The following is a 27,453-nucleotide window of genomic DNA, read 5'->3' as shown; positions in this document are numbered from 1 at the left end:
TTCACTTTTTGCCATAAGGGTGGTGTCAGGGTGGCCTTAATCTCTAAGTGAAACAAACCATAGTGTCCCCTCTGACTCGGTGCAAACATCAGACAAGAGGAGCAGTGAAGGACGGTGCTCAAGACTCTGTATCCAGCTTGCCTGGCCAAAATCCTGACTCCGCTAATGTCCCATCTGACTCACTTTGGATATGTTACTTCACCTCTCTGAACCTCAGTTTCTTCATCTGGTTAATAAAAATAACAATAAAATAGCCCCAGAGGGCTATAGTGTGGATTATAATAAATCGGCTCATACATGTTTTAACTGCTCCATCAATTCACACAAGCTATTATTATCATGCTTTGAGCCTCTATCTTTGCTTAAACACATAGTATGGACATCTAGAACCATTTCCTTATTTAGATATTCTCATGACATGATCACAAACCCATCTAAATCTGGAAGAACAAGGCCACTGAAAAGCTTTAAAGGTTACTCTTTGTCTTTTGATAAACCGAAAAGGGTTTGGGCTTCTTTCTCTTGACAGGATCCTTGCTCCCCTGTCACGCTCATGTCTCCATCAATGCCATGCACCCTAAGTACATGTTTCCTGCTGGGCCTCTGAGGTGCTCTATGGTACAGGGAGCTGGGGAGACCTGAGTCTCCTGGCCGCGGAGTTACATGGTCCTCTGCCCAATATGATGACCCACCAGGGCTGCACAGAGCCTCCCGACAGAGTGGACACTTAGTAAGTGTCTGCTATGTGGTGAGTCAGATCACAGGCACCAAGGCTGCAGGCAAGAACATCCTGTAACATGTTCGCAGCATCAGAGAGATTAGGAGAAAAGAAAACAAAGCCAACGCCCAAGAACAGCACCCCCACAAATGAGCCCATTGAACACAGTGAGCCCCAGAGACAACACGCAGATTTGGTAATTACCCCCGAAAGCGGAGTCATTTGATTTTTGCTGTTTGTTCCTGAGAGGAGAGGAAGAGCCGCAGGTGACAGAATAGGCCTCTTGCTGTCCTGACAGACAGAAGGTGGATTATCAGCATATGGGCGAGATTACAGTCTCTCCTGCCGGAAGCTCAAGTCCCTTCCTCCTCCCACTCCACGTGAACCACTAGAAAAACCCCCAGAACACAGGGTCTCAGAGCACAGGACTCCAGGGGTCAGGGAGCAGCTGGTCAAATACTTGGAAGACCTGTGAGGGCTTCTAACACCTCGAGCCAGGAAGGCCTGGCCCCGGGCCTGGGACCCACTCACCTGGAGAGAGGTGAATGCCAGAGTGACATCTGAGGAAGCACCTGTCTCCTCCACCACTCTTACCGCACTGCAGGGACACGTGGGGTGACAGGCTAGTGGGCAGGCCCCCCTTCACTTCTAGACAGGACAAAATGCAGACACTTACAGAAGGAGAAGGACACTTCCTGATGAGACCAGGCCAGCTGACTCCCACACACCAAAGACCCGAGCAAAGAAGGCAGCGCTGATGCCCAGCCCAAAACACAGACACCCGCTTATTCCCCACCACCCCCCAGGGTAAAGGAGCTTCTGGTTTGCTATTCTTTTCACATGGAAAAGCAACCAACAGAAGTGAGTTCCAACCTACGCTGAAGCACAGAAGGAAACACCAAAGGGCCTGCAGAGTATCTCCTGTTTTTGAACTATTTAAAGATGGGCTGCTGCAGCTGAGGGCAGGAGAGTTCAGAAGAGGCCTGGTCGGCACACGCCGGGTCCAGTGGGGCGTGGAGAGAACTGCTGGGCTGCACTGAGCCTGAGCTGCGGGGACTCTTACCCACACAGTCCTTTTTATTCCAGTGGAGCTTGTACCCAGAGTGGCACTGGCATTCGTAGCTGCCCACAGTGTTCACACAGACCTGCTGACAGCCTCCGTTGTTGACGCTGCACTCGTTGGTGTCTGGGAAGTAAAACATTCTCGTGTCACAGCCGTCTGTCACTGACCCGGCTGACAGTATCCCTCCATCAAGGAAGAAGCAGGAGAGGAGTCACGTGACTGAAACTCACTAAGGGAGCATGCTGATTGCACTTGGCACCAGCTAACCCACTCCCCATTCAGTGGATTTCCTGGCAGGAGCCTCACCAGGATGATCTCAAGTTCCATTCTTGACCAAACAGTTGCCCCAACGAGCGCATTGAGAAAGGGTCATACTCTACTCTCAGGCTCCAACTCAGCTACAGCACAGGCTCCCAAGTTAAAACTCCACTGTCTTCCTGAGTTACATCCCAAGGGAGATAGAGAGAATGAGGATTCTCCACTTGATAGTTCATAAAGTTAGGGTACAGATAAGAAAACTGTCCATGTGCCACAACTAGAGAGTCTGTGTGCTACAACGAAGACCTGGTGCAGCTAAATAAATAGTAAATTTTTAAAAAATAAAGCAGTTATACTGTCAGAATTTTGGCATTAAAAAAGAAAAATGATGTGCACCAATCCCCATCAACCTGAGGATGAGTCGAAGTTGGAAGGTGACTCCAACTAAAATGCAGATACGTATTAACATTCAGGAAACATTTCCTTGAACTTTCTTGATGGACTGGAGGGGAATGTTTTCAGCCATGACAGGTATTTGTTGAAAAGGAGAAGAGAAACAACACTATTTATGACAAATCACTACTATCCATTCTTCCTAAGGACATAGGACACAAGGATCGGGTAGGAAATACTTAGACCAGTGGTTCCCATATCCTCAGATCCCCAAAATCACCTTGGAAGTCTAGCCATTTAGAATAATAATCAGAATCTGCATTCTCAAAGATTGCTAACTGCATCTGATGATTAGAGGGCACAGAGTGACACTAAATCTGACTTGGGCTATAGTCTACTTGGCTGGAAGGTCATGAGACATCAGAAGATGTTGCTTCAAGGGTTCAGAGCAGAGAGATAGGGTCCATGGTCCCACTTCCAGCTGAGAGACCTGCACGAAGATCAGCTCAAAGAGCTCAAACCAACCCCACAGCCAGCTCCTATGCACAGTAAGACTGTGGAATCAGTTGGTGCGCTGCCAAGCCTCTCTGAGGACTGTGACTTTACTATCTGTTGGGAAGTTCCAGCAGACAGTGCATCAGCTCCTGAGAGACTTTCCATTCTCTGAGTACAACAGCATCAATAAAGTCCATAAAGCATTCACCGCTGAAAGAGCTCAGCTCTTCTCTCTGCTCCATTTCACACTTGATGAATTAAAGGCATCACTATGAGATCTCCCATAGCAGGTGCTTCGCTTGAGTTGAGGGACTCCCTACTACTGTTAAGTGACCGGTATGTCCCGTCCAGCTCCCAGGGTAGAAAAATTGGCCCTGATCTCAGGAAACCTTACGAGTAAGGCCCAGCCTCATCTGACTCTAGAGGAACTCTGCTCACCTCCACAGTGGGTAAAGCCATAGAGGGTGTACCCTTCGTTACAAGCACATGTGAAGGTGCCCGGGTGGTTGATGCAGCTGTGGTCACAGGTCCTATCCAGAGAGCATTCATCCACATCTGTAATTGTCAAAGGGAGAGGGGAGCTGAAACCGACTCTGAGGGACAAGCGGAGAGAAAAACACGCTTATAAGAACACTAGTTGCTGACCGATAAAAACAACAGCGCAAAGAATTATCTATCAGCTCTCCCTGCTCACTTGTATTAAAGAAAGTGTTGAGCAACCCACAATAAGTATATTCACAGCCAGGATCCTTATTTCCAAGTGCTATTGTAAACTAAGCAGCTCAGTGGGTCTCTCTCACCCATGCTTATTTGCAGGGCTGAGCAATTTAATATACTGAAATGAAGTCAAGTGAAATAACATACCTGAAAGTGAAAGAGAAGTGAAAGTCGCTCAGTCGTGTCCAGCTGTTTATGATCGCATGGCCTGTAGCCCACTGGGCTCCTCTGTCCATGGAATTCTCCAGGCAAGAATACTGGAGTGGGTTGCCATACCCTCCTCCAGGGGATCTTCCCCACCCAGGGATCGAACCCTGGTCCCCCTCACTGCAGGCAGATTCTTTACCATCTGAGCTATCAGGGAAGCCCTAACATACCTAAAAATGGTTTGTAAACTATTAAGGTGCTGCCTGTGCATTATTACTATTCTATTACTAATTGGTAAAAGAGCCATAGTAATGGTATAAGCTATATTCAATTAAAAAGAGAAAACACTTGAGCTGGAGATATCTCTTTTGGGTCTAGCCAGAATTTGTCTTCTGGCCCCAGGAGGCCAGTTGATCCTGAGCTTTAATGCCCCCTGCACTAAAAAAAAAAAGCATTAACATTAACATCCTCAGTAATTTTCTATTGCAGACCCTGAAATGTGGTGCTTAAGCACCAAACTAGATCCTTTTGGCCAATCCTTTGGTTTTGTTCCTCCCTCCTGTTTCAGTCCCAGGAGACCCCTCCCTTCCTGGTTCAGCATGGAAGCCTCCATGGCTTCAGTTGAGGTCATGGAAACCAGCCTCAGGAGGATGCATTCGTTGATCTAATCATCTCTTCTTCCCTGGTCTGTTCTCACATCTTTCCCGTACACTGGAATTTCAGTGTTTCACTTCCTTAACTCTTAGGAAGATTTTAACAGTGAAGACTTGTATCCCCAGATGGATAGACCAGGACCAGGGCAGGACTCAGTGCAAGCCAACTAGACCATGGCTAGATCCCTTTTTCAACACCAACTGTGCCATGAGAAACTTCGTTAATAAAAAACAAACATTTGGAAGGAATTGAAGGAATGAAAAACATGAAATAAAAAAGGGCAAAACTTACAAAACCTCTTCATCCATAACTTTTCCCAGAAGTCCTGGAAATTTCTTCAGTTTGTTCTGTGCAAATATTTGCTCTACCAAGACTGATCAGTGAAAAATGAGAAAAAGTCTATTTGCTCTGTAGCAATTGATGTCATTCTATGAATTCTGCTATTAACATCAGCCAGTTACTGAGAATGTGGGCTTGTTCAGTAGCTAACTTTGGCTGCTCACAAAGGGCTCTTGCTTTGCCAAAAATAATGAGATCACTTTTCTAATTCCTTTTTAATGTGTTTACACAGCTTAAATAGTATTTCTTGCTCTATACATTATGACAGAGAAGGCAATGGCAACCCACTCCAGTACTCTTGCCTGCAAAATCCCAGGGATGCGGGAGCCTGGTGGGTTGCTATCTATGGGGTCACACAGAGTCGGACACGACGACGACTGAAGCGACTTAGCAGCAGCAGCAGCAGCATACATTATGAAACATCATGTGGAACAGTAAATTTTCTTTCCAAGTCAAACAGAAGAAAATCACACGGTAGTTATCTAAAATGAACTCGCTGACTTTAAAGGGGGCTATATGTGAAGAGTCTGACACATTATGCATCAAGAAGAAAAAAACCAAGAGAGAACCTTAAGATTTTAAGACCATAAGATTTTTTAAAAGTAATGTTCCATCTTTATTATCTGAAGTGAAATTGGATTTTTTTTTCTGATTTTGCTTTAATTCTGGGACTTCTAACAAAATAAGTTAGGCTGTTCTTATTCTCAGAAATGAAACAGGAATAAATGCCAGCACATCTTTCCTGTGGGTTTCTTTCTCCATGACAATAGGGCATAAAAGATGCTCATCTGGAAATATAAATGATGCCCTCTCAACCCAAAACAGCTTATCGCTGTCCAAAACAATTATTAGTATCAGTAACAGCTACCCAGAGAAGTTCCTTTAAAACATCCCTTATGTGGGAAGAATGTGTCCGAGAAGGAGTTTGACATCCTGCCCAAGGACTGCCCAGCCTCTCCTCCACTCAATCCCCTCCCTCCCTCATCCCCTACCCTTGCCCCAAACACCAAAGGCTGGTCATTCAAACAAGGCCTATAAGAAAGGGACATAAGAAAGGGACCAATTAGTTGACCCCAACTTTTTGCTGAGAAATGGTATGTTAATCAAATCAACATCTTTTTGCACCAAATTTTGTTAGGAAATCCACAACACTCAAGGAAGTTTTAGAAAAGGGAAAGTATTCATAATCTCAACCCTAACACAACCCTGCTTGCGTTCTGTGATCCATTTCTAGCAGCAAGCTCTGGGCTATAATCACACCACACAGGTTCTTTGAGGTGTTCTCTAATCATCAACAACTGAATTTCCAAAATACACCTGTGAGCTACCTCATGTTTTATTTTACCTAACAGATGAAAAAAGTGAAGCACAGGCTGGAGGCTGGATTAACGACTCCGTGGAGAAGCCCAGCGAGCCAGTCTCGGCCCGAGTGAGGTTTCGTCTTCTCCAATCCAACCAGTGGGCACTGCAGGGCACAGCTACATTTCAGCACATACCTTGGCAAGACTTCTCATCTGTTAATAATTTAAATCCCTTTTTGCAGCTGCAGTCAAAACTGCCCACGGTGTTTCTGCAGAAATGATGACACCCTCCATTGCGCGTCTGGCACTCATCAATATCTGTAACAGGCAAGCATCGGCAAATCAGACAGCGGTACTTGCCTTGTTACCACAAATCCCTGAAGGGCTATTGTGTGTGCTTCATTATTCTCTGAAACAGAAAGAGACCCATAAAAGCATTTAAGGATGTTTACTGATGTTTTCCGTCTTACACAACTTCTCTTGCCTGGCTTAACTCATTTTGAAAGACAAGTGCCTCATACCCTGGAGAATTTGGATTTATGCTGCCCTTCGCTTAACCGGCATTAAGGAAACAAACTAAGGGAAAATGGGGATGCCCTATTACTTTCTCATGCCTGCACTGGTCTCTCAAGATGAGATGCCTTCCTTTTCTATACTTCCCATTCCAGTTTAATGATTTAAACTATAAGGAAACAGAACATTTGTTTTGGCAAATTACATAATGATTAAATAGCCTCAATGCTTTTAAATGATTTCTGATACTTGATTAATCTTATGTTTTCTCAGTTTCATCTGATAACTGTTTATCTACTTTTTTTTTATCACAGTAAAGAATGACCCCTTTATACTCTTGCCCATGAAATACTAAGTCATTGGGGTCTGTATTCATTACTACATGTTAATGGTACATTCATTAAGTTCTCTGGATAATAATCTTGGCTGTTATTTATGATAGGATGATATTATCTCCTGGAAATGAATGTTTCCATGAACAACTGCTTTTTTCTAATAAGGCCACTGCCTGAAATGGATCGTGCCTGTAGAAGCTGACCTTCTCTACAGTTACTGTAATTAAGTCAGTTCTAATTAAGCTTCCTCAATTATAACCTTCTACTAGCCTAGGGAAGAAACGCTTCCTTTTGATCAATATGAATCATAAGCAAATCTGGAGTCGCTCAGGAGGCGTGGAGGGGGAGAACTGCCTTTACTCCCCCAGATGAGCTGCATGGAGAGGCCCAGGCTACCTTTACAGGTCTTTCCATCCATCTGGAGTGTAAAGCCGACGGGACAACTGCAATGAACCCCTGTCGAAGTGTCCTTGCAGGTGCGGTCACAGCCTCCGTTGTTGACAGCACACGTTTCTGCCAAGGAGGTAAGAAAGAGGCTGTTAGCTTCGTAGAGAAGTGCTGACACAGCTGTGGAAAGGGACATCCGTGCAGTGGTAATACTTGACAAAAATTCATGAACATCAGGGAGTGCCATACCCCAAGTCTCTGCCACCCACAGGTGAGTTAGAGGAAGAGCAAGTGCAGCTCCTCCCCATCGCCTATCTACATAAGTGACATCGGGACTTCCCTAGCGGTCCAGTGGCTAAGACTCTGCACGCCCAACGCAGGGGACCCAGGTTCAATCCCTGGTTGGGGAACTAGATCCCACATGCTGCAACTAAAGATCATACGTGCTGCAACTAAAAGACCTCACATGCCACAACTAAGATCCAGAGCAGCCAAATAAATAAGAGGCATCTCCCAAGGAGACCTGACAGGATGACGGGAGACAGAGCCCTTGCCAACCTGCTTTCCTCTCTGCTGGCAGATGCGAAAACACAAAAAGCTCCTGGCAGGTGTGAAGACACTAAAGAACTAAATGTTCTTTAGTGAAGACACTAAAGAGGTTTGAGTATGACAACCTCTTCTAGCAGGCTAGATGTGAATACGGAACAGAGCCAAGGGGGATGTTCTTTCCTTTAACCTGAACCTTCTCTGTTCACTGTGTGTTACGGGCAAAGTGAGACAGGGGAAATATCACCCATCCCAGCCCTTCCCTTCCTGCAGACCAATGACTTCCTCGGCAAATGCCCAGCAACTCAGATTAGAAGTTTACCTTTCCTTGAAAGGAGAAAGACCTGTTATGGCCATGTGGAAACTCAGCTGCAGTTATTAAATCATATCTGTAGAGATGAGGAACTTTTAGCTCTGCATTAATTCCAGTAATACACAAATGCTATTCAACATTCATTCAACTGTTAGCTTTTAGCTACCAGAAACTGACTTTACCCCTAAAACTACCTCTTTGTGAAGTCTTGGGAGACAAGCTTCAGTTCAGTTCAGTTCAGTTGCTCAGTCCTGTCCGACTCTTTGCGACCCCATGAATCACAGCACGCCAGGCCTCCCTGTCCATCACCAACTCCCGGAGTTCACTCAAACTCATGTCCATCGAGTCGGTGATGCCATCCAGCCATCTCATCCTCTGTTGTCCCCTTCTCCTCCTGCCCCCAAACCCTCAGTTCTGACTAAATATGACAGACAGAACAAGTACGTTTAACTCTGTTTCCTCTCCAAACCTCACTAAAATGAGAGTAAATAAAACTTTAAGTAGAAATCCTTAAGGACAAATAAAATAGAAAACAATAGATGAAAGATGTCAAATCTTCTGGAAGTGGCATGTCAATGGAGGAATGGTAACTAGCAGTTAAACCCCGCAGTCTGCAGAGAGATGCCAACAATGGTCAGCCCGTGTGAGCCACAGAAACCCAGAGGGGCTTAGGAATCGGAAGCACTGAAGTTACTCAAGAGGCAGAGGTGAGGATGGAGTTAAAATATGAAGACTGATTTCAGAGTCCATATAACAAATAAGCCCCCAGATGCCCATCTTATTTCCATAGCCCATAGCTCATCCCTGCTCAGGCTAAAACAGATTAATATAGTCTCTGAAAAAGTCAGACCAGAGAAACCCTGGACTCATGGGCACCAGAAATAACAGAGGAAGGAAGGGGAGATGCTGTCAGGTGAAAGTCTATACTGTGAAAAGAGCAATCTCTCACTTGCACCCTCTGTCTTCCTATTTCCTGGCATGCTGGCAGCCAAGCCTAAATAACCCCAGCAGGAGACTGAAGGATTCCTCTCCAGTTAAACTGACGAGTAAAAGACTTGCAGATATTGGCATTTGAAGATCTCCAGATGAAATGACTAAGCCACTGCCTAGTCCACCAAGCATAAAGCCCACCAGCTGACAGATTATCCACGTGGCTTTTCAATATTCCACTTTTAAATATGAAAAGTCAGCTGAGGATCACCAGACATTTCAGGAAAGCCTCTAGTATGAAATAATACACCAAGTCAAACAAACAAGGGAAAAGGAATATGGGGAAAACAAAGCCAATACAGGGGAACAACAGAGAAGTTAGAAAATCTTATCATTAATTTCCTCAGGGAGGTAAGAAGACCATCCATGAAATAAGAACGAGTTCCAACAACAAAAGACCAAAGTTCTTGAAAAATTAAAATATGAAGGCTGAAATTTAAAAAGAACTCTATAGAAAGTTTAGGGGGAAAAAATGAAGGATCTCCTAGGAAGTAAATATCAAGAAGAGAAAAAAGAAGTAAATTTGAGGATCAAATCAGGAGTTACAATAGTCAACTAATAGGAGTTTCAGAAAGACTGAGAAAAGTAAAGAAAATTATTGAAAGAAAAATAAAAGAAAATTTCTTGGAAACTGGGGATGCTAATGTCTTTCCTGAAAAGGCCTACTGAGTGCTCAGTATAACAGGTGAGACAAATCCTTCAGTGGGGGACACTGTCGTAAAATTTCAGATCACCAGGGACAATGTTAAGACCCTGAAAACACCCAGAGAGAAGCTCTTATAGGTTTCACACAAAGAATCAAGAATTAGACTTCTGGAAAGAACACTGAATGTTCAAAACAACAGAGCATTACTCAAAACTCTGACGGAATATTCTTCCCAACTTTGAACTCTCTACTAAGCCAAATTCTTAAGAAAGGGGGAAGGTAAACTATAAAGGCATTTTCGGGTGTGCAGAGTTTTAAAAAATAATCTCTATCTATCCTTGCAAAGAGAAGCCACGGGATCCAGCAAAGCAGGCACATGGGGAAGGGAATTTCCAAGTGGGTGCTCCAGGAAAGGCCAAGATGACAGATACACAACTGGCCCAGGAGTGAGGCCCCACTGCAGCAGGGTGGAAGCCGCAGAAGGGACTTTTTTGTAAAAAATGGAATTGGCAAGTTATCTGCTGTATTTGAACACATTGTAAAGGGTTTTAGACCTCTGCCAGAAATTTGAGAAAAAAAAAAAAATGGTACAAGGGACTAAGAAAACTAGCTTCCCTCACAGCTCAGTTGGTAAAGAATCTGCCTGCATTGCAGGAGACCCAGGTTCGATTCCTGGGTTGGGAAGATCCCCTGAGGAAGGAAATGGCAACCCATACCAGTATTCTTGCCTGGAGAATCCCGTGGACAGAGGAACCTGGCAGGCTATAGTCCATGGGGTTGCACAGAGTCGGACACAACTTAGTGACTAAACCACCACAACCACTAAGAAAACTAAGAAAACAAAGAAAATATAATTACAGCATATTACAAGACTCAGGGGTGAATCATATTTACATATTCATAATATGTAAACACATATGTTGATAAATTACGATAGAATGATGAAAGATTGAGGGCAAGAGGAGAAGAGTGTGACAGAGGATGAGATGGTTGGATGGCATCACGGACTCAATGGACATGAGTTTGAGCAAACTCCAGGAGATAGTGAAGAACAGGGAAGCCTGGTGTGCTGCAGGTCACGGGGTTGCAAAGAGTCGGACATGATTTAGTGACTGAATAACAACATATTAAGGGTATAGGGGGAGTCTGTGTGTGTATTGGGGGAGGGGGTCAAAAAGGAGCTTAACAACTTAATCCTCTGTGGTAGGAAGTTAAAAACTAATATTTAAAACTGACGCATCAAGGGAATTCCCTGGTGGTCTAGTGCTTAAGACTTCATGCTCTTATTGCCTAGGATGCAAGTTCGATCACTGGTCAAGGAACTAAGATCCCATGAGCCATGTGGTGCAGGGGGAAAAAAAACCTGACATCAAGAAGTAACTATATACACTTCCCTTTTCAGAAATATGGGGGAGGGTAAGTCAGGAGAAGAAAAAACAACCAGGAGAATTAAAAATTGTGGCCGCTGGCAAATGGCAAGTTATGAGACAAAGAAATGATCTATTTCATTATAAGTACTATTAAGTACTAATTAACTTTTTAAGGTTCTTATATTATTCATACATACTGTTCTAAGGCAATTAAAAATAATAATTTTAATAGGGCAGAGCAGAAAAGAGCTCAGAAATGTCACCTGCCTGGTAACCAATGGCTGCTTAATATCTTACCTGACCGTTACATCCAGAAGCTATCAAAAGATCAGTTTAATTTAGGTCAAGCCAAGCTTTCTCCAGAATAATAACATCAAAGGAGCTGCTTGATTCCTGCCCCCACAACCAAGACTGAACGTCTGCTGTCCGATGTCTCCAGCTCCAGCGGACCTGCTGGCAGACCTCCCTATATCCCTCAGTCAAGTGCCACTCTTCTCCATTCATCTCTCCTGCCATTACCATGGGCTGAGTCTGAACTAGAATAGAAGACTCAGTGGACAAAAACCCAGCCAAAGTGCCATGCTAAGCAGGGGCTGCCCAAAATGCCTCTCTCTTCATAGTTACTCAGAGTGGAGGGGATCTGACATGTACTGACCACCCACTGAGTCCCAGGCAGTGGACTCTGAGCACTTTGGCATATTATTGTCTTAACTGAGCTTCCTGATAGCCCAAAGAGGTCAACTGTATTACATCCATTTTAGAGGAAGACCAGGACACAGTTTGTCCAAGTCCCACGGCAAGTTTCAGATGCTAACCAGCTATGCTGACGACTGGACTGACGTTCTTCCCACCAGACCAGGGGCCCTGGACAGTGACTCAGCAACAGCAATGAGTGGAGAACAGACACACCCCAGCTGGACAGGAGCTGCTGACTCTGGTCCAACTGGTCTGGGGCACATAGCCACAGGTTCAGTCCTGAGGCCCTAAGTTGGGGAGGGAAAGGGACAATGCAGTGGCTGGGCTGGGGGTGTGCATGAGGCGCCTACCCATGAGCAGCCGCCGTTTCACCCGTTTATCCCCATCTGCCACAGATGTGGCGTTGCTCTCCGTCACCTCCAGGGCAATGTCCTCTCGCTCTGCAAGAGATGCAAAGAACACAGTTCTCAGACTGAATGAGTCAGATTGTTCATCCCCAGCATAACCACTTCCTCGGAAATCCCAGACACGAGAACAATGTGAGAAATGTGACTTTTTGTTCAATAAAAACACGTTGCAATGAGGCTCTGTGTTACATGGCCACAGAGCCTTAATAGACATTAAATATGGCAAAGTTTTTTTATTATATTGTACTGACCACAGACCCTGGGGAATGCAAGCTTCAGATTCACTTCAGAACCCCTAGTACAGGACAAAAAGCATCTTGGATAGGGGAAACTCTAAAATGGAGCTGGCAAAGGACACATCATGATGGACAGGGCAGGCATCCAGCCATAAGTATGCAACTCTGGCTTCTGCTGACGGCAAAGGCCACCCTGTCATCATGAACAGCTAGCTGTAACTTTGGTTGCCCTGGTCTCTTGGGAGGTGTGGTTCCAATCTCCAGAATGCCAGCTCTGGGAGCAGCCTAGTCCAGGAGAGGAACAAGGGCTCTCCAAGTTCTCACAGGGAGAAAAGGGCCCCCATTCTAGGTCTGGAGTACTCCCCCTGCCCCATGTGAAGCAGCATGGAACCTGCTTGAGGGCAAATGCACTGGAAACACCTTACCTCTGGTTCTAAATGCTATTAATAGTTACGGTTTGGGTTAGGGTTGGGTTAGTGGCGAGCAGGCTGGGGAAGACCCTAACCCAGTGTTGGGGTCACCATTCACCAAGGCAGCTCCTCCCATCCGAGTGCATCTTGTACTGAGGATGGCAGCTACACTCTGGGCCTTCAGCAGTGTCCTCACAGGAGTGCTGGCATCCACCGTTTCCATGGTTACAGGTCACTAAGAGAAAATGAATCGACACTGAGATGTCCACAACTGGGGCTGTGTTTACTCCGGAAGAGCTCTGATTCTCATTCAGGAAGTATTCAGGCACCTAGCGAGTACTAAGCACTGTGCATAAAAGATAGAACCTTAACTCAGTCCATATTCCTGTCTATGTAAGCAAGAAGTCACAATAAGATTTGTAGAAATGCTGAATGACAGATCTGAGCAACGCTATACAGGAAGACAGAGATGCGAAGGTGGAGGGAGATTTTCACCATTTAAAGGAAATGATACCAAAAGATTCTAAACTAGAGCTCTGCTCTATCAGAAGAAGTACTAGGACATTTGGAAATGCTATCACATTTTATGTCTGGAACAGATGGTATTTAATTTATATGTATATGTTAGGATTTCTCTCATCAGATTACATCTGATTAATTAGAAGGGAGGGTAATCAGAGGAAGTGATGACTCTTCGCACACAGTTAATGCAACATTAACCAATAATTACAAAGACTGTGTATGAATACATTGATAACAAGCCAAGGAGGGGAAGAAAGCCAGCCACAAAACTATCTATTCGTCAAACTGAACAGTGGTTACCTCTGGCAAAGGAAATGGGAGGGGGCGAAGGTTATATGTTTCTTCGGACTGTTTAAATTCTTAAACAATCATTTTTAATTTTTTGATTTAAAAGAACGAAAACTATATTTGTGCTGTGAGAAAGAAAATGTTCTCTGATTATAGCTGTGTAAAAATTGAATATGCACTAAATAGGAATATGAGAAAAGCAAAACGGCTGGATTATGTGGTGGAATTCTGGATTTTTTTTTTATTATTTCAAGTTTTATGATATTACCTGAATATAATCTTACGGTATTATTTGAGCAATGATATCTTTAAAACATTTTAAATCTTTACAAATAAGCTCTCAGGGAGTCTACTGGCTCCTGAAAGGCTGTGAAATGCTGAATCTCATCCACAGGTGAGTCTCTTTTTGAAGGCAGCTGTAGCCAGCCCCACTTCTCGGGGCCTGTGAGGCATCAGCACCTGCTGAAGGTGACGGTGGCATCAGCCCTAGCTTGTCAGGCTATGAGGCCGCGCTCTGCTTTGTGATGGAGATACCAGAGAAGTCTCTCACCAGCAAAACTGTCTCTCCATCTCTGTTTTCTTAAAAATATTTATTTATTTGGCTGCACCAGGTCTTAGTAGCGGCATGTGGGATCTATTCCCCAACCAAGAATCAAACCTGGGCCCCCTGCATTGGGAGTGTGGAGTTTCAGCCACTGGACCACCAGGGAAGTCCCTGTCTCTCCATCTCTTAACCATGGAGGTCTACTCACTGTACACAACCAACCCTAGCAAACTGTGTGCATCTTCTAGAAGGTCCATGACTTTGGGCATACTGCGTGCATGCTCAGTCACTTCAGTCGTGTCCAACTCTTTTCAACCCTATATGGACTGTAGCCTGCCAGGCTCCTCTGTCCAGGGGATTCTCCAGGCAAGAATACTGGAGCAGGTTGCCATGCCCTTCTCCAGGGGATCTTCCTGATGCAGGGATCGAATCCATGACTCCTGCGTCCTCTGCATTTGCAGGCAGATTCTTTACCCACTGAGCCACCTGAGAAACCCCAAAATGCAATATAGGTGCGTGTTCACTCAGTCATGTTCAACTATTTGAGACCCCATGGACTGCAGCCCACCAGGTTCCTCTATGGAATTTTCCAAGCAAGAATACTGGAGTGGGTTGTCATTTCCTTCCCCAGGGATAGAACCCACATCTCATGCGTTTCCTGCATTAGCAGGCAGGTTCTTTACCAGCTGAACCACCATGGAAGCCCAATGACTTTGGGAAGAGTTCCTAAAAGGAAACCCTCAGTGTTTCCTCTGGCATAAACCGTGGTTTAGAAACACCTTTAATGGCGGTTGTTTCCTGTTACCCGTTGGAGCTATTATTGTGTTTCTTCATCCCGAGGCAGCTGCATCTGGACTGTGTACACCATTTACTGACTCATCCATTGCACAAATGTGTATTGAACACATCCAGGATAAGACCAAGAGGCAAAAGTAAGACAAAATCCCTGACTTGGAGAGGTTCATAGCTGGGGAAACAAACACATAAACATACAATTCAACCCACAGAGCCACGTGTTATAAGTGAGGAATAAACAACACTGTGGGAGCCAAAATACAAACTGGCTGCCTTGTCTGAGGCCATTGGGGAATGCTTCTGAGATTGTGCAGCATGGTGATTAGGAGCACGAGCCTTACAGTTAGGCTAGATCCATGTGTGAATCCTACAATTGCCACTTGCTACCTCTGTGACCTTATAGCTTTACCTTCTCCACAATTTTCTCAACTTGGCTCATAAGGTGATGCCTGTAAGAATTAAATGGAATATGGTACCTCTTTAGATAAGCCTTTGCACATAATAAATGCTCTCCCAAAGTACCTATTATCTTTATCATTATTAGAAGTTAGGCAGGATATTAAAAATTGAGTGAGGACTTTTCTGGTGGTACAGTGGATAAGAATCCACCTGCCAATCCAGGGGACACAAGTTCGATTCCTGGTCTGGGAAGATCCCACATGCACTTAAGCCCACGGTGCAGCAACGACTGAAGGCCGTGCACCCTGGAGCCCAGTGCTCTGTAACAAGAGAAGCCTCTGCAATAAGAAGCCCGAGCACCACAAAGAAGAATTAGCCTCTGCTCGTCACAACTAGAGAAAGCCCACACGCAGCAACAAAGACCCAGCACAGCCAAAAATAAGTAAATAAATATTGAGTGAGAATTCACCAAGCCAGGAAGGGAGGAAGGCTTGGAAAATCCTTGAAGGCATTAAAGAATGGGAACTATCTTCCAAAAGCAAGGAGTTCAGTGTTTGGAGAAAGGAGGTCAATGAGGCTTGTACAAGAAGAAGGAAGCGGGTATCAAAGAATTTCAAAATGAGGAAATTTTATTCCATGGAAAGAGGGAGACCTGGCCCCCAGCATTCACATTCCTACACCTGAGTGTGAGCTCCTTCTGACTGGTCCCTTTAGAAATATCAATTTCCTTCCCTACAGGAGACTATTCTCTGTATCTCATGCCAGCTGCCTTCCCTGATGTTTCTGACGCTGGGCTGCACAAGACAACCTCTGGGGTAGGATGGCTCATGGTTCCCAGGGTGCAGGGAGGGGTGGGATACCAGTCTGTACTTACAGATGCAGTCTCTCTGGTTCTTGGCCAGCTCAAAGCCTGGCCTGCACTCACAGGCAACACTGCCCTTCGGGGCCTCCTTGCAGATGTGACTACAGCCGTGATTCTTATTCATGCAGCTCAGACCCTCTGCAAAATAGCAGCATGCAGCCGATGACCAGGTTGCACCAGAATCCAGAGCCCCAGAGTGTCTGGAGGGGCTGGCAGGCAGGCCACAGACCTGCCTGCCTGGGTGTCCATCAGCCCCACATTTTAGAAGAATATGTCATTCATATCCAGCCAGTTAACAGAGATGTGAAATTTTTCTTATGTCACCCAAAAGATAGGACATTTCAATTCTCCAAAAGAGATAGGAGCCCACTCAATACACTAAGAAGAAAGTACCCACCAGAAGGGAATTCCCTCACAGTCCAGTGGTTAGGACTCCATGCTTTCACTGAAGAGGGCCTGGGTTCAATCCTTGGCCAGGGAACTAAGATCCCACGTGGTGTGATCAAAAAATTTAAAAAAAGAAGTACCACTAGGAGCTCTCTGTTGGATGTGGAATCAGAACCTGTGGACCCCAGGAACTTGTCCTCAGACTCTTATCACCATGCTGCTACCCATGCTGATCAAGAATGCAAACAGAAAAGGAGAATCTCTCTACAAAAATCTGCAGATAGGTGAAGATTTTCAACCTTTTTACTTATTCTTTTTGGGGGGCAGGGGAGCACCATGCTCTGCAGCATGTGGGATCATAGGTCCCTGACCAGGGATTGAACCCAAGCCCCCTGCATTTGGAGCACAGAGTCTTAACCAGGGAAGTCCTCCTTTTCATATATTCTCGAAGATGATTTTCAGAAAATTTCAACTCTCCTCTCTACCCCGACCAAATCCACACTCTGGAGGTGACTGTGACTACTCCTGTATTTTGGCATCACCCCAAGGACACCTGCCCAGGGACCTCTCTTATGTGACCACCTTCAGTTAGTTCCTGGGCCCTCCCTCAGCAGGCTCAGAGGTCAACAGCAGAAAGAACAGAGAGAGAGACCTCATACATGTGGTTTCCTTGAGCTGCTGTAAAACCCTTCCCAGGTAAACTGCAATTTTCATTAGGCCTGATCTTGTGGTAAATATGGTGGGAAGGGAGTTATTTTCCTAGCTGGTTTAGCATGAATCTATCTAATTGATGGGGTCGCAGCAAAGCAGACATCTGTGTGGTTTGCAGCATCATGCCTCTTCTCAATACCAATTCTTTAGGACTCTGCCACATCCCAGCACTCTGAAGGAACTTTTATCACACCCAAGAGTATTCTCAAAACCTCTCCCTGGTTTGCACAACATTAATAGTCATGTCATATCTTTTTTTCTTATTCATACTGTTCATGGGATTCAGTAAGAGACTTCATTTTCTTGGGCTCCAAAATCACTGCAGATGGTGACTGCAGCCATGAAATTAAAAGATGCTTGCTCCTTGGAAGAAAAGCTATGACCAACCTAGATAGCATATTAAAAAGCAGAGACATTAGTTTACTGACAAAGGTCCATATAGTCAAAGCTATGGTTTTTCCAGTAGTCATGTATGGATGTGAGAATTGGACTATAAAGAAAGCTGAGCACTGAAGAACTGATGCTTTTGAACTGTGGTGTTGGAGAAGACTCTTGAGAGTCCCTTGGACTGCAAGGAGATCCAACCAGTCCATCCTAAAGGAAATCAGTCCTGAATATTCATTGGAAGGACTAATGCTGAAGCTGAGGCGCCAATACTTTGGCCACCTGATGCAAAGAACTGACTCATTTGAAAAGACCCTGATGCTGGGAAAGATTGAAGGCGGGAGAAGAGGACAACAGAGGATGAGATGGTTGAATGGCATCACCGAATCGATGGACACCAGTTTGAGCAAGCTCCGGGAGTTGGTGATGGACAGGGAAGCCTGGCATGCTGCAGTCCATTGGGTTGCAAAGAGTCAACAACTAAGCAACTGAACTAAATAGGTATGTATTCAAGTGATGCTTTTTCGCATTTGTGCAACGTAACTCTAAAACATTTTTAAGAGTAGGGATTTTGTTCTCATTGGTTCTCCACTGACAAGACATTTTCTAATACTGGAAGTGGCACTCTTTTAACATGAGTACAAAAACCTTTCATTCGACTTCTCCAGGATCCAATACTGCTCTGTATTGTGCCCCTAAAACCTTAGACAATTGGTTCTAATGAAGTCAAAAGTAATTTCTCTCCAATTCTCACTATGGGACCCATGGATCTATGCTTAACTGGAATGATTGTTTTAATACAAACAGATGTCATTTCTATTCCAAAAGAGAGGGCAACAGCTAATACATCCCACATTCTCTTAAAACCTTCTTGTTTTTTAATCTGACAGTTATGAGCTGTTTGAGCTCCAGCACTCAATCTGCTGGAGGTGGCTGGGATCCATTCACCCATGCCAAGGGCTGCTGTCAATTAACACAGAAAGAAGCTTGCACTGGGTCGGAGGGGAGCTCTCTCTTGGCTTGGGCCGGTGATTTCTGAAGATATTATTTGCTCCCAGTACTAAGATGGCACAGGAGGTGGGAGCTGCCTCCAGGAAGCATCCTGTCCTCCTAAGAGGGCCCAGCCAGCATTACAATTGTTCTTGGATCAACAGGGCATTTACAATAACAGGCTCCAGGAGCATCTAGGGGTAAATGTAACAGTGCCCAAGAAAAGGCAGCAGTAGAAACATCATTTTCCTTCCCTACAGGAGACTATCCTCCACATCTCATGCCGGCTGCTTCCCGATGTTTCTGATACTGGGCTGCACAAGATGGTTCCCAGGGTGGGGAATGGGGGAAGCACCCCAAAGTACACTCCCATACAAATCAGCTGCTTCTTCCTCTTTTTCTTTTTCATTCCGTTTACAAGTCAGTTAAGATGTTGCAAAGTGACCTTTACTGCTTCTCAGAGCAATTCATTTGCACAAGAAATATTTTGTAAGAACTGACTGTGCACCAGATACCATGGGGATGCACAAACCTAAAGTTACCAGAAGACACTGAAGGTTTAAATGGCTCTGGAAATGCTAAGGGCTTTTTAAGAGGTAACCCTGAAGCTTTTCAGAGTACCCTGACTCAAAACAAGGCCACTGCTAGGGTAGGCAGATGGACTGGTCCAAACTGGGGGACCCAGCTAAGGTCCTGGCTATCCCAGAAACTGCCTGGACAGTTATGTTTAGGACTGTTAGTTCACCAGGAAGGAAACAGCTCAGAAACCTGAGAAATATCCCATTCTGGGGGACCCCTGGCCCAGGGTCTCATTGAAGTATATTATTGGGAACTGAATAAAAATAAGCCTTGCAAATAGGGCAAGACAAGGAAGAAACAGACCCTGCTAACAGCACAGCCCCTTACTCACTAACCTGCCACCTTGCCCACTACTCTAAAAAGGCAGCGGTGCAAACATCTAGAAATATTCTCAGAGCAGACAAAACAAAAGAGGAATGCTCATTTTGAGAGCCTGAGCACCCATGAATAGGGACAAAGGCAGGCTGGGGCCGTGTGTCTCTCTCCAGCCTACCCCCATTACATGGGTGAAAACACACAGTCTCTTTATCAGAACTTTGGGGTCTCTAAGGATGAAAAAAAAACACAAATAGCTTGAGTTTCTCTCAGAATTAACTAGTATGATCACTTTTATTAAAGAACATTTAGTATATAATTATTAATAACAACATTGGTGACTCTAGAAAATACTAGCTTTCAATGTTTACCTTTTTTCAACCATTTTTAAAGCATCAGCTGTGGGTTTTAAAGTCTATTTTAATATAGATTCTAGGAGTTTAATGTGCACTTCAAGGAGGGCATCCTAGAGGAATACTGTTTACAGCTGGATCTATTTGGAGAGTTAAAACCCTACAATGGAAGTGGGTTCAAACTGCTCTAATCTGTGGGCTCACACCACCGTGAACTCACCCAGCAACCAGGTTGAAACACAACAGAAAATCAGAGTGCTTCCAGACCACAACTCCAATACTTGGACTTGGGGTATAGCCCCAAACAAATATGCTCATTTTAAATACTCTTTAGGGGTTCTAAGAATGTCTGAATCGTAAAAAATTTAGAAAACACAGATTGTGGAAAGGAACTGCTCTTATGGTCTTGCAGCCTGAGGAGCCTGTGTCTGTAATCAGTCTGGGGGACTTGGGAACAGGAGAAAGGGGCTGAATCACTGCTCCGGAGAAGCGAGGGTAAGAGAAGGTCTTAATCACTTCCAGTGGCTTCACGAGAGGTGAGACCCATACTGGGGGTGTTCAAGCACAGCTCTACCTACAGGACCACTAGCTCTACCTCCCTGCCACCTGCAGAGGAAGCCAGAGGGACTTTCCAGGAAGCAGCTTTCAGCAACGAAAAGGGAGGGGCCCTGAGATCAGGATCATTCTCATGCTGCTGGCATCTTAATTCAGCCTCGGACTAGAGGCACAACTCATGGAAGAGTCCAAAGAACCCGGCAGGGAAAATGAAAATCAAACCTGCTACTCAGTCAAGGGCCACACCTGTACGAGATAAAAGATCACCTGATTAGAGCCAGGGGTTATCAGTAACCAGCTCACACTCTGACAGTAAGCAGACTGGGGGATAAGAGCATCCGACTCCTCATTTCTATGACTCCTCTTCTTAGTACCCACACAGGCCTGCTGGTGAGGGCTAAGGAAGGAGCCATCATTCTTGGAAAATGAGGCAAAAATCATATTCCACAAAGAAACCCTTGAAAAATCACTAAAACCACCACAATTAAAATAATAAATCTATAAATCTTGAGATTAAATAGTATAAAAACTGAAAATCACCTCATTTTAACTTATGAGGGTGAACAAGCAGCACAAAGGAGTTAATAGTCTAGTATTTGGGGCACTTCCCTTAAAGACAGGCACGGGCAACCATGGGAGACACACAGCCATCAAAGTGGCTTAAGAAAGAGCAGGGAAGAATTAAAACCACATCACTGAGTTAAAAATGGTTGGTTGGCCACAAGAACTTAATGCCTTTCCCTCCTGACAATCCACTGAACTAACAGAAAAATAGGTATAAATACAAAGCAGAGAATGAAAGCCATCAGAAGAGAGGAGTTTTCTGCCAATTTACGGAGAAATGGTGAATGGCAATATGGGTGAAGGAAACCCCAAAATAGAGAGTCCCCAGTCTGGGGAAGGGGTCCACCTGTCCCCTGGAATCCCAGAGGTCAGAGTTCAAAAATACAAAATACAGGGACAGCCCGGTCTTGCTGAAAACAGGGCAGTTTACTGAGTCTCAAGGCTCCCGTCCCCTCCCGCCCTCCCCACTAAGAGCAGGCTCTCACTTGGCGCTGTGGTTTGCAGCGCCTTTTTCAAAAGCTTGGCAGATCATCATTGCTTCTGAGACATCGTCATGTTGGAAATGTGCTCTATTTAGAGATTAGAATCAGCAACTGTGAGAGTCTGAGACCTCAGAACTCACCCAAACCAACTCCCTCATTTTGCCAGGTGAGGAAAATGAAGCTGAAGTACCCTGCCCGCTCGTCCTCAGGCCTCCAGACTTTAGACACGGCATGCTTTCCCTCTGGAGTCACTGGGGGGCAGGGGGACTCCCTGGTGTGGCCCCGCCCCTCCCCGCCTCCCCCCAGCCGAGCAGAGGTACCTTCTGAGCGGTGAATGCACGTGTGCTGATTGTCGCTCAGGAAAAAGCCTTCCTTGCAGCGGCACTCATAGCTCCCCACGGCGTTGACGCAGCTGTGCTGGCAGCCGCCATTGTTCTCCAGGCACTCGTCCACGTCTGCAGGGGGAGAAGGCTGAGCCTTTGCTTGTGGGGCTGCTTCACACACACCCCCTCCCCAGCACACTCCCACCCTCACCCTACTCCCCACCCCACTGCCCAGCAGCTCAGGGGCTCCCTGAAGGCTAAGCAGAGATGAGGTCCCTCTTCAGGTCCTTGTGTCACAAAAGCTCTCAGACTTGAAGCCAGTGGGACTGCAGGTAATTAACTCCAGCCCTCACAGGTCTGTGGCTCCCTTAAACAGGCCCTCCACCTGGACACAAGGTAATCAGTCCAGTAAGTATTTACCTTCTCTCTCCAAAACTCAGTGCTAGAGGAGACAATAACACAGATGAGTAAGATGCAATTGCCTGGCCCTAGGAGCATCCCCTTCAGCAAAGGGAAAGAGTCACTTAGGAGTAGTGGTGAGGTAAGGTAAATGGTGGTACAGAGAACGGAGGTCACATCTGGCTGTGGGTGTCAGGATGGGTTCTTTGGAAAAGCCAATAAAGGCGTGAGCCTTGCAGTCTTTCTTCAATGATAAATCAGGAGAAGGGACTGGAGGCAGAAGAAAGGGCGTGAGTGTAGCAGGAAGGCTGGGGGACATGGAGTGTGTTCAGATAACTGTGGGTCATTCAATTTGACTGAAGCATGGTACAGGTAGGGGAGTTACAGGAGATGGAGCTGGGAAAACAAACTGGGGTCACACTGCAGAGGACCTTAAATACCAGGCGAAGAAGTGCCCACTTCATCAGAGAGGCAACTGGAAATCACAGGAGCTGGGATGACACGGTCAGCCCTTCATGTTGGGAAGGATAAGACAGCACTGGGGGAAGGACACAGGGAAGGGAAGAATTGAAACCAGGGAGTCCAGCTTCAAACATGTGCCTGGAATAGCCATGTCTGGTGCCAGTAGGGACCTGACCTGGGGCCTGGCAGTGAGGATGCCTGTTGCTGTTCAGTCACCCAGTCGTGTCGACTCTTTGCAACCCCATGAACTGCAACACATCAGGCTTCCCTGTCTTTCACTATCTCCTGGAGTTTGCTCAAACTCATGCCCATTGAGTTGGTGACCTAAAGGAAATCAACTCTGAATATTCATTGGAAGGACTGATGCTGAAGTTCCAATACTTTAGCTGCCTGATGCGAAGAGTCAACTCACTGGAAAAGACCCTGACGTTGGGAAAGATTGAGGGCAGGAGAAGGGGACAACAGAGGGCGTACCTAGCATGGAAGGAATAAAAGCGAACTGTGGACAAGGTGTCATGTGGACATAGGGTGAGGTGGCTGAGAAACATGGGGTAGAACTGGGGGTGGAGATCAGTTGGTCCCCAGCAGGGCAGGGAGGTGATACATGTGAGATGCTGACATCCAGGGCTAGATCCAGCGAGCCTGGTGTGAAGACAGCTCTGAAAACCACTTACTTGTGGTGTCCTGATAAAATGCTGGAGGCAGCTGAGAAAGTCAAAGACAGGAGTGCAGGAAGGGAGAGGAGAGGAGAGAAAGGAGATGGCCAGAGGAAGAATTTGGAGAACTCTGAGGGTAGCAGGATGAGAGAGCAGGAGCCCCAATAAAGAAGCCATCAGCAAGGAGGGAGGGAGCCTTACCCCAGTGCTGTGCCCCCAGGGCAAGGTTAGAGGACCTTTCTTCCACTGAGTCACACACACTCCTATACACGGCTCCATCAATACACTCACCTCTATGCATTCTCAAAATCTTTCTTTTTTTATTTGTACCTTTTGACTCCTCAAAATTGTTTATTTATCCATCTCTACTAGATTGCAAACTCCTTGAAGACAGATTTTTAAAAAATATATATTTAGCATAGCCCTTTAACCTGTAGGCACATATCAACTCTTCAACGCATGAACAAACAAGAAGAGCATAGCATCATCAGAACTAAAGAAGAGGAAACTTCCAGAAAAATCTCAGATCTGATAGAGGCTGGAGGAGAAGGCTAATGTAAAAAGCAATTTATTTTCTCCAGCCCTGATTTCCCATGTGCCTATCACTAGCTCCTAGGGGCATCTGTAACAAGAACATTCACATTTAAATATCTGTTATCTGGTTTCAAGCTTCAGATCTTACAGTCATCCGTCCTCCCACACTACCCAGCAGATGCCTTTCTAAACTGATGGGACTCCAGCCATCCCCTGAAGCCTAACAAACTCGCCCTTCTCCATGCCAAAGGGTGAAGGGAGCACATTCCGGAGGGTGAGAGACGCTGGGATGCACCTGGCCCGGCTGTTCCTGCAGAGAGGACCCGGGTGAGCAGGAGCAATCTGCCTCTCTGGACACCGACACCTGGCCTGGCTCTGAGTTGCCCCACCCTACCCCATGCTTCACTGTACCTTTTCTCCAAAGCAATCAGAAATGTATCAAATTGGGTGACGCACTCGGATTATAGTGAAAGTCGTTCAATCGTGTCCAACTCTATGCAACCCCATGGACTATACAGTCCATGGAATTCTCCAGGCCAGAATACTGGAGTAGGTAGTCTTTCCCTTCTCCAGTGGATCTTCCCAACCCAGGGATCAAACTCAGCTCTCCCACATTGCAAGTGGATTCTTCACCAGCTGAGCCACAAGGGAAGCCCAAGAACACTGGAGTAGGTAGCCTTTCCCTTCTCAGGGGGATCTTCCCAACCCAGAAATCGAACCCAGGTCTCCCTCATTGCAGGTGGATTCTTTATCAACTGAGCTATCAGGGAATGAATTAACACAAAAGTTCACATGCACTCTAAGCTGGTGAGTTTCTTCAGAGCACGAAACAGTGTTTCACAACCTGGCCGCAGGTTAGAACGCTGACATCCGGACCACACTGGTCTAACTAGCCTTGGATGAAACCTGGTGTCATTTTAAACTTCTCAAGTGATGCTAATAGGCTACAAGACCTAGTAGCTATTCCGTGCTCCCAGAATAAACAGAAGTGGAATTCAGGTGGGGTGAGCTGTCTGGAAGAGCTACATTTTGTTTTCCAGGCTCACAGGCACCCAAGATCCTGGAGCAATCTGGGTAGAGAGCCAGGACTCAGCGGTATTTGTCCTCTGCGTATCCTGGCTCATATATTGGCAGCTGGTGTAGGGTCAGGGGCCGAGGAGAGGTAGGGGCCATCCAAGAGAACACAGGAAACTGCCACTCCTACATTCTGATACTGAGCTCCTTTCCTGTCACAAAATGCTTCTGCTCTTCTGAGTCCAAATGGCAGAGAGGTTTCTCTGTGTGCTGGCCCTGCTCTTCAGAGATCACAGTATTTTCTCTTGCCTTCTTTTTCATAGAATCCTGAGCCCCTTCTGAGGTATTCAGTGGATGCTCGGGGCCTTTCTGCAAGGCAGACTCTTGCTACCAAACCCAGAAAGAGACCCCAGAGAGGGGGAAATGGAAATAGTCTGTTGAAATATCTGAGTTAGCAGCCAGGCAAGGAAGAACTTGGGGCCTCGGGATTTCTGAGCAGGCTTTTACTCCAAATGACCCCACCCAAGGTCCTTAGTCCTTAACTCTTGGACAGTTCTGCGTGTTGTTCTTCAGAAGGTCACACTTCCCCCAGGCTGTGAGTTTGGACACAATTGTGATCAATGGGTCTTCCATCAACTACAGATCCTCAACATGCCATTGGCTAATCATAGGGAGATAAGTGATTTCCCCCGGGAAATGTGTGGTGTTTTTTTTTTTTAAAAAACATACTGTAAATTACACACTAAATATAATTTCTTTCTTTTTTTTTTCAGTTTTTAATTAATCTCAATTTATTGCTGCTCTCAGGATTGTGTCTCTAATGTGTCTTTTTGTGGTGCTGATGACCTAGAAAGCTGCAGAGGGGTTAGTGACTCCCAGCCTTCAATCTCTTCTCCCTGAGAGCTGCAGGCTTGGAAGGCCAAGTGGTCTAGCCAATGCTGGACCTCTCATACCACACACAGACAGGAAGGGACAGAGTCGACATCAGGATGGGGCTCCAGGTGACATGACAAAGGTCATATGAGGCCTAAGTCCCAAATACTCTCCTTCCCCCAACACTCAAAATACAAGTTCGGCCTATACTCACTTAGTGACTTTTATGGCTTCCCCAGTGGCTCAGTCAGTAAAGAATCTGCCTGCAATACAGTAGACTGCCTGTAACGCAGGAGACAGACGCAGGTTTGATCCCTGGGTTGGGAAGATCCCCTGGAGAAGGAAATGGCAACCCACTCCAGCATTCTTGCCTGGGAAATCCCACGGACAGAGGAGCCTGGCAGGCTACAGTCCACGGGATCATGGGATCACAAGATGGACTTAACTTAGTGATTAAATCACCGCCGCCACCATGCTCATCTCAAAGCATTTGATCAAGTGGCTATTTTCACTGCACAGCAAGGGGTATCTGAGTTAGCTGTTTCCGCAGAGGTGGGGCCTGGCTCCAGCTTCTCTTGGTTAGCAAAATGGACATCAGTGGGTCAACCACATGAAAGATTGATGCCAAAGGAATCTGATGTCCTCTGAGTCCCATGATGTCCTTCTGTACCACTGCTAACATCAGCCTCAAGTGCAAACAGACCATAAACACTTGCCTTCCAGGTGTGCCACGTCTTCTAAGACCATCCAACATTCAACTCTGTCCAACTGCTTGCTATTTTTAAATTCTGTTTTATTCCTAGCATAAGGAACCAATGTAAACAATGCTCTTAGCACTTCCTAACTCGGAGACTGAAACTCTAACAGATGTTTTTGGTTTGTGGGATACTAGGAGGATGTTAATCGAAGGTTTCTGTTTGAATTTCTCTCTCTTTTAAGAAAAAAGAGGGGAGTCTATCTGGCTGAGATCCAAGCACACATGTGGAATATTTATGACAAATAGTTTTACATGATTCTGGAATAGAGGTACTTACAGGATTAAAGAAATAGCTTTAAGTCAAGATCCTTTTAACACAAGACTAAAGATCTTAAAAGTAACAAGTCAATGCCAGAAAGTCAATAAGTACTAATGACAATACCCACCTACCTCCTTGGACAATGGAGGGTTTATATTATAAATGACCACGTAAAAACTAAAATACTTACCCTGGTTTTCTATTAGGGAGTATGATTTCTGGGGAGCCAGAAAACACAAGTTTATGATCCAGTTTTCTTTTAACAAATATGTTTTTGTCAAAGAAAAGAAAGGGGTAGGGTGCTAGAGAGTAGGTAAATGATAATTACCATTTCTACCCGTTTTTCTTACCAAGACAATTATGACCATCATGAGCCAACATGAAGCCATCGAAACAAGTGCAGCGATAATTGCCAGGAATATTCAAACAGTCATGGACACAGCCTCCATTGAGTTCATTTTCACATTCATCAATATCTGAGGAGTAAAACAGAAGTAAGCCACACAGGCACT

General features: G+C 45.5%; 1 protein-coding gene across 6 annotated transcripts in view; it reads right to left on the bottom strand.

Moving 5' to 3' along the window:
• SCUBE2 (signal peptide, CUB domain and EGF like domain containing 2) overlaps nt 1–27,453 on the bottom strand; it is a 68,780-nt gene that overhangs the window by 32,824 nt on the left and 8,503 nt on the right. For 4 of the 6 annotated variants that reach the window (XM_055423405.2, XM_055423407.2, XM_055423406.2 and 1 more), the window contains exons 3-13: nt 27,292–27,417; nt 21,985–22,119; nt 16,357–16,482; nt 13,053–13,169; nt 12,232–12,321; nt 7,330–7,446; nt 6,281–6,403; nt 3,366–3,482; nt 1,782–1,904; nt 1,250–1,366; nt 923–1,009 (exon numbers count right to left, since the gene is read on the bottom strand). In XM_055423405.2, coding sequence (XP_055279380.1) covers nt 923–1,009; nt 1,250–1,366; nt 1,782–1,904; nt 3,366–3,482; nt 6,281–6,403; nt 7,330–7,446; nt 12,232–12,321; nt 13,053–13,169; nt 16,357–16,482; nt 21,985–22,119; nt 27,292–27,417 — 1,278 coding nt within the window. The remainder of the gene's footprint in view (nt 1–922; nt 1,010–1,249; nt 1,367–1,781; nt 1,905–3,365; nt 3,483–6,280; nt 6,404–7,329; nt 7,447–12,231; nt 12,322–13,052; nt 13,170–16,356; nt 16,483–21,984; nt 22,120–27,291; nt 27,418–27,453) is intronic. The other 2 variants (XM_088843089.1, XM_055423409.2) reach the window with 2 other exon arrangements.

The sequence above is a fragment of the Moschus berezovskii genome, chromosome 14, assembly GCF_049115385.1.
Source record: "Moschus berezovskii isolate FMDL1 chromosome 14, NW_MosBer_1.0, whole genome shotgun sequence".
In the NCBI taxonomy this organism is placed as follows: domain Eukaryota; kingdom Metazoa; phylum Chordata; class Mammalia; order Artiodactyla; family Moschidae; genus Moschus; species Moschus berezovskii.
Note: the sequence above shows the minus strand (reverse complement) of the source record. Positions and strands in the feature narration are given on the sequence as shown.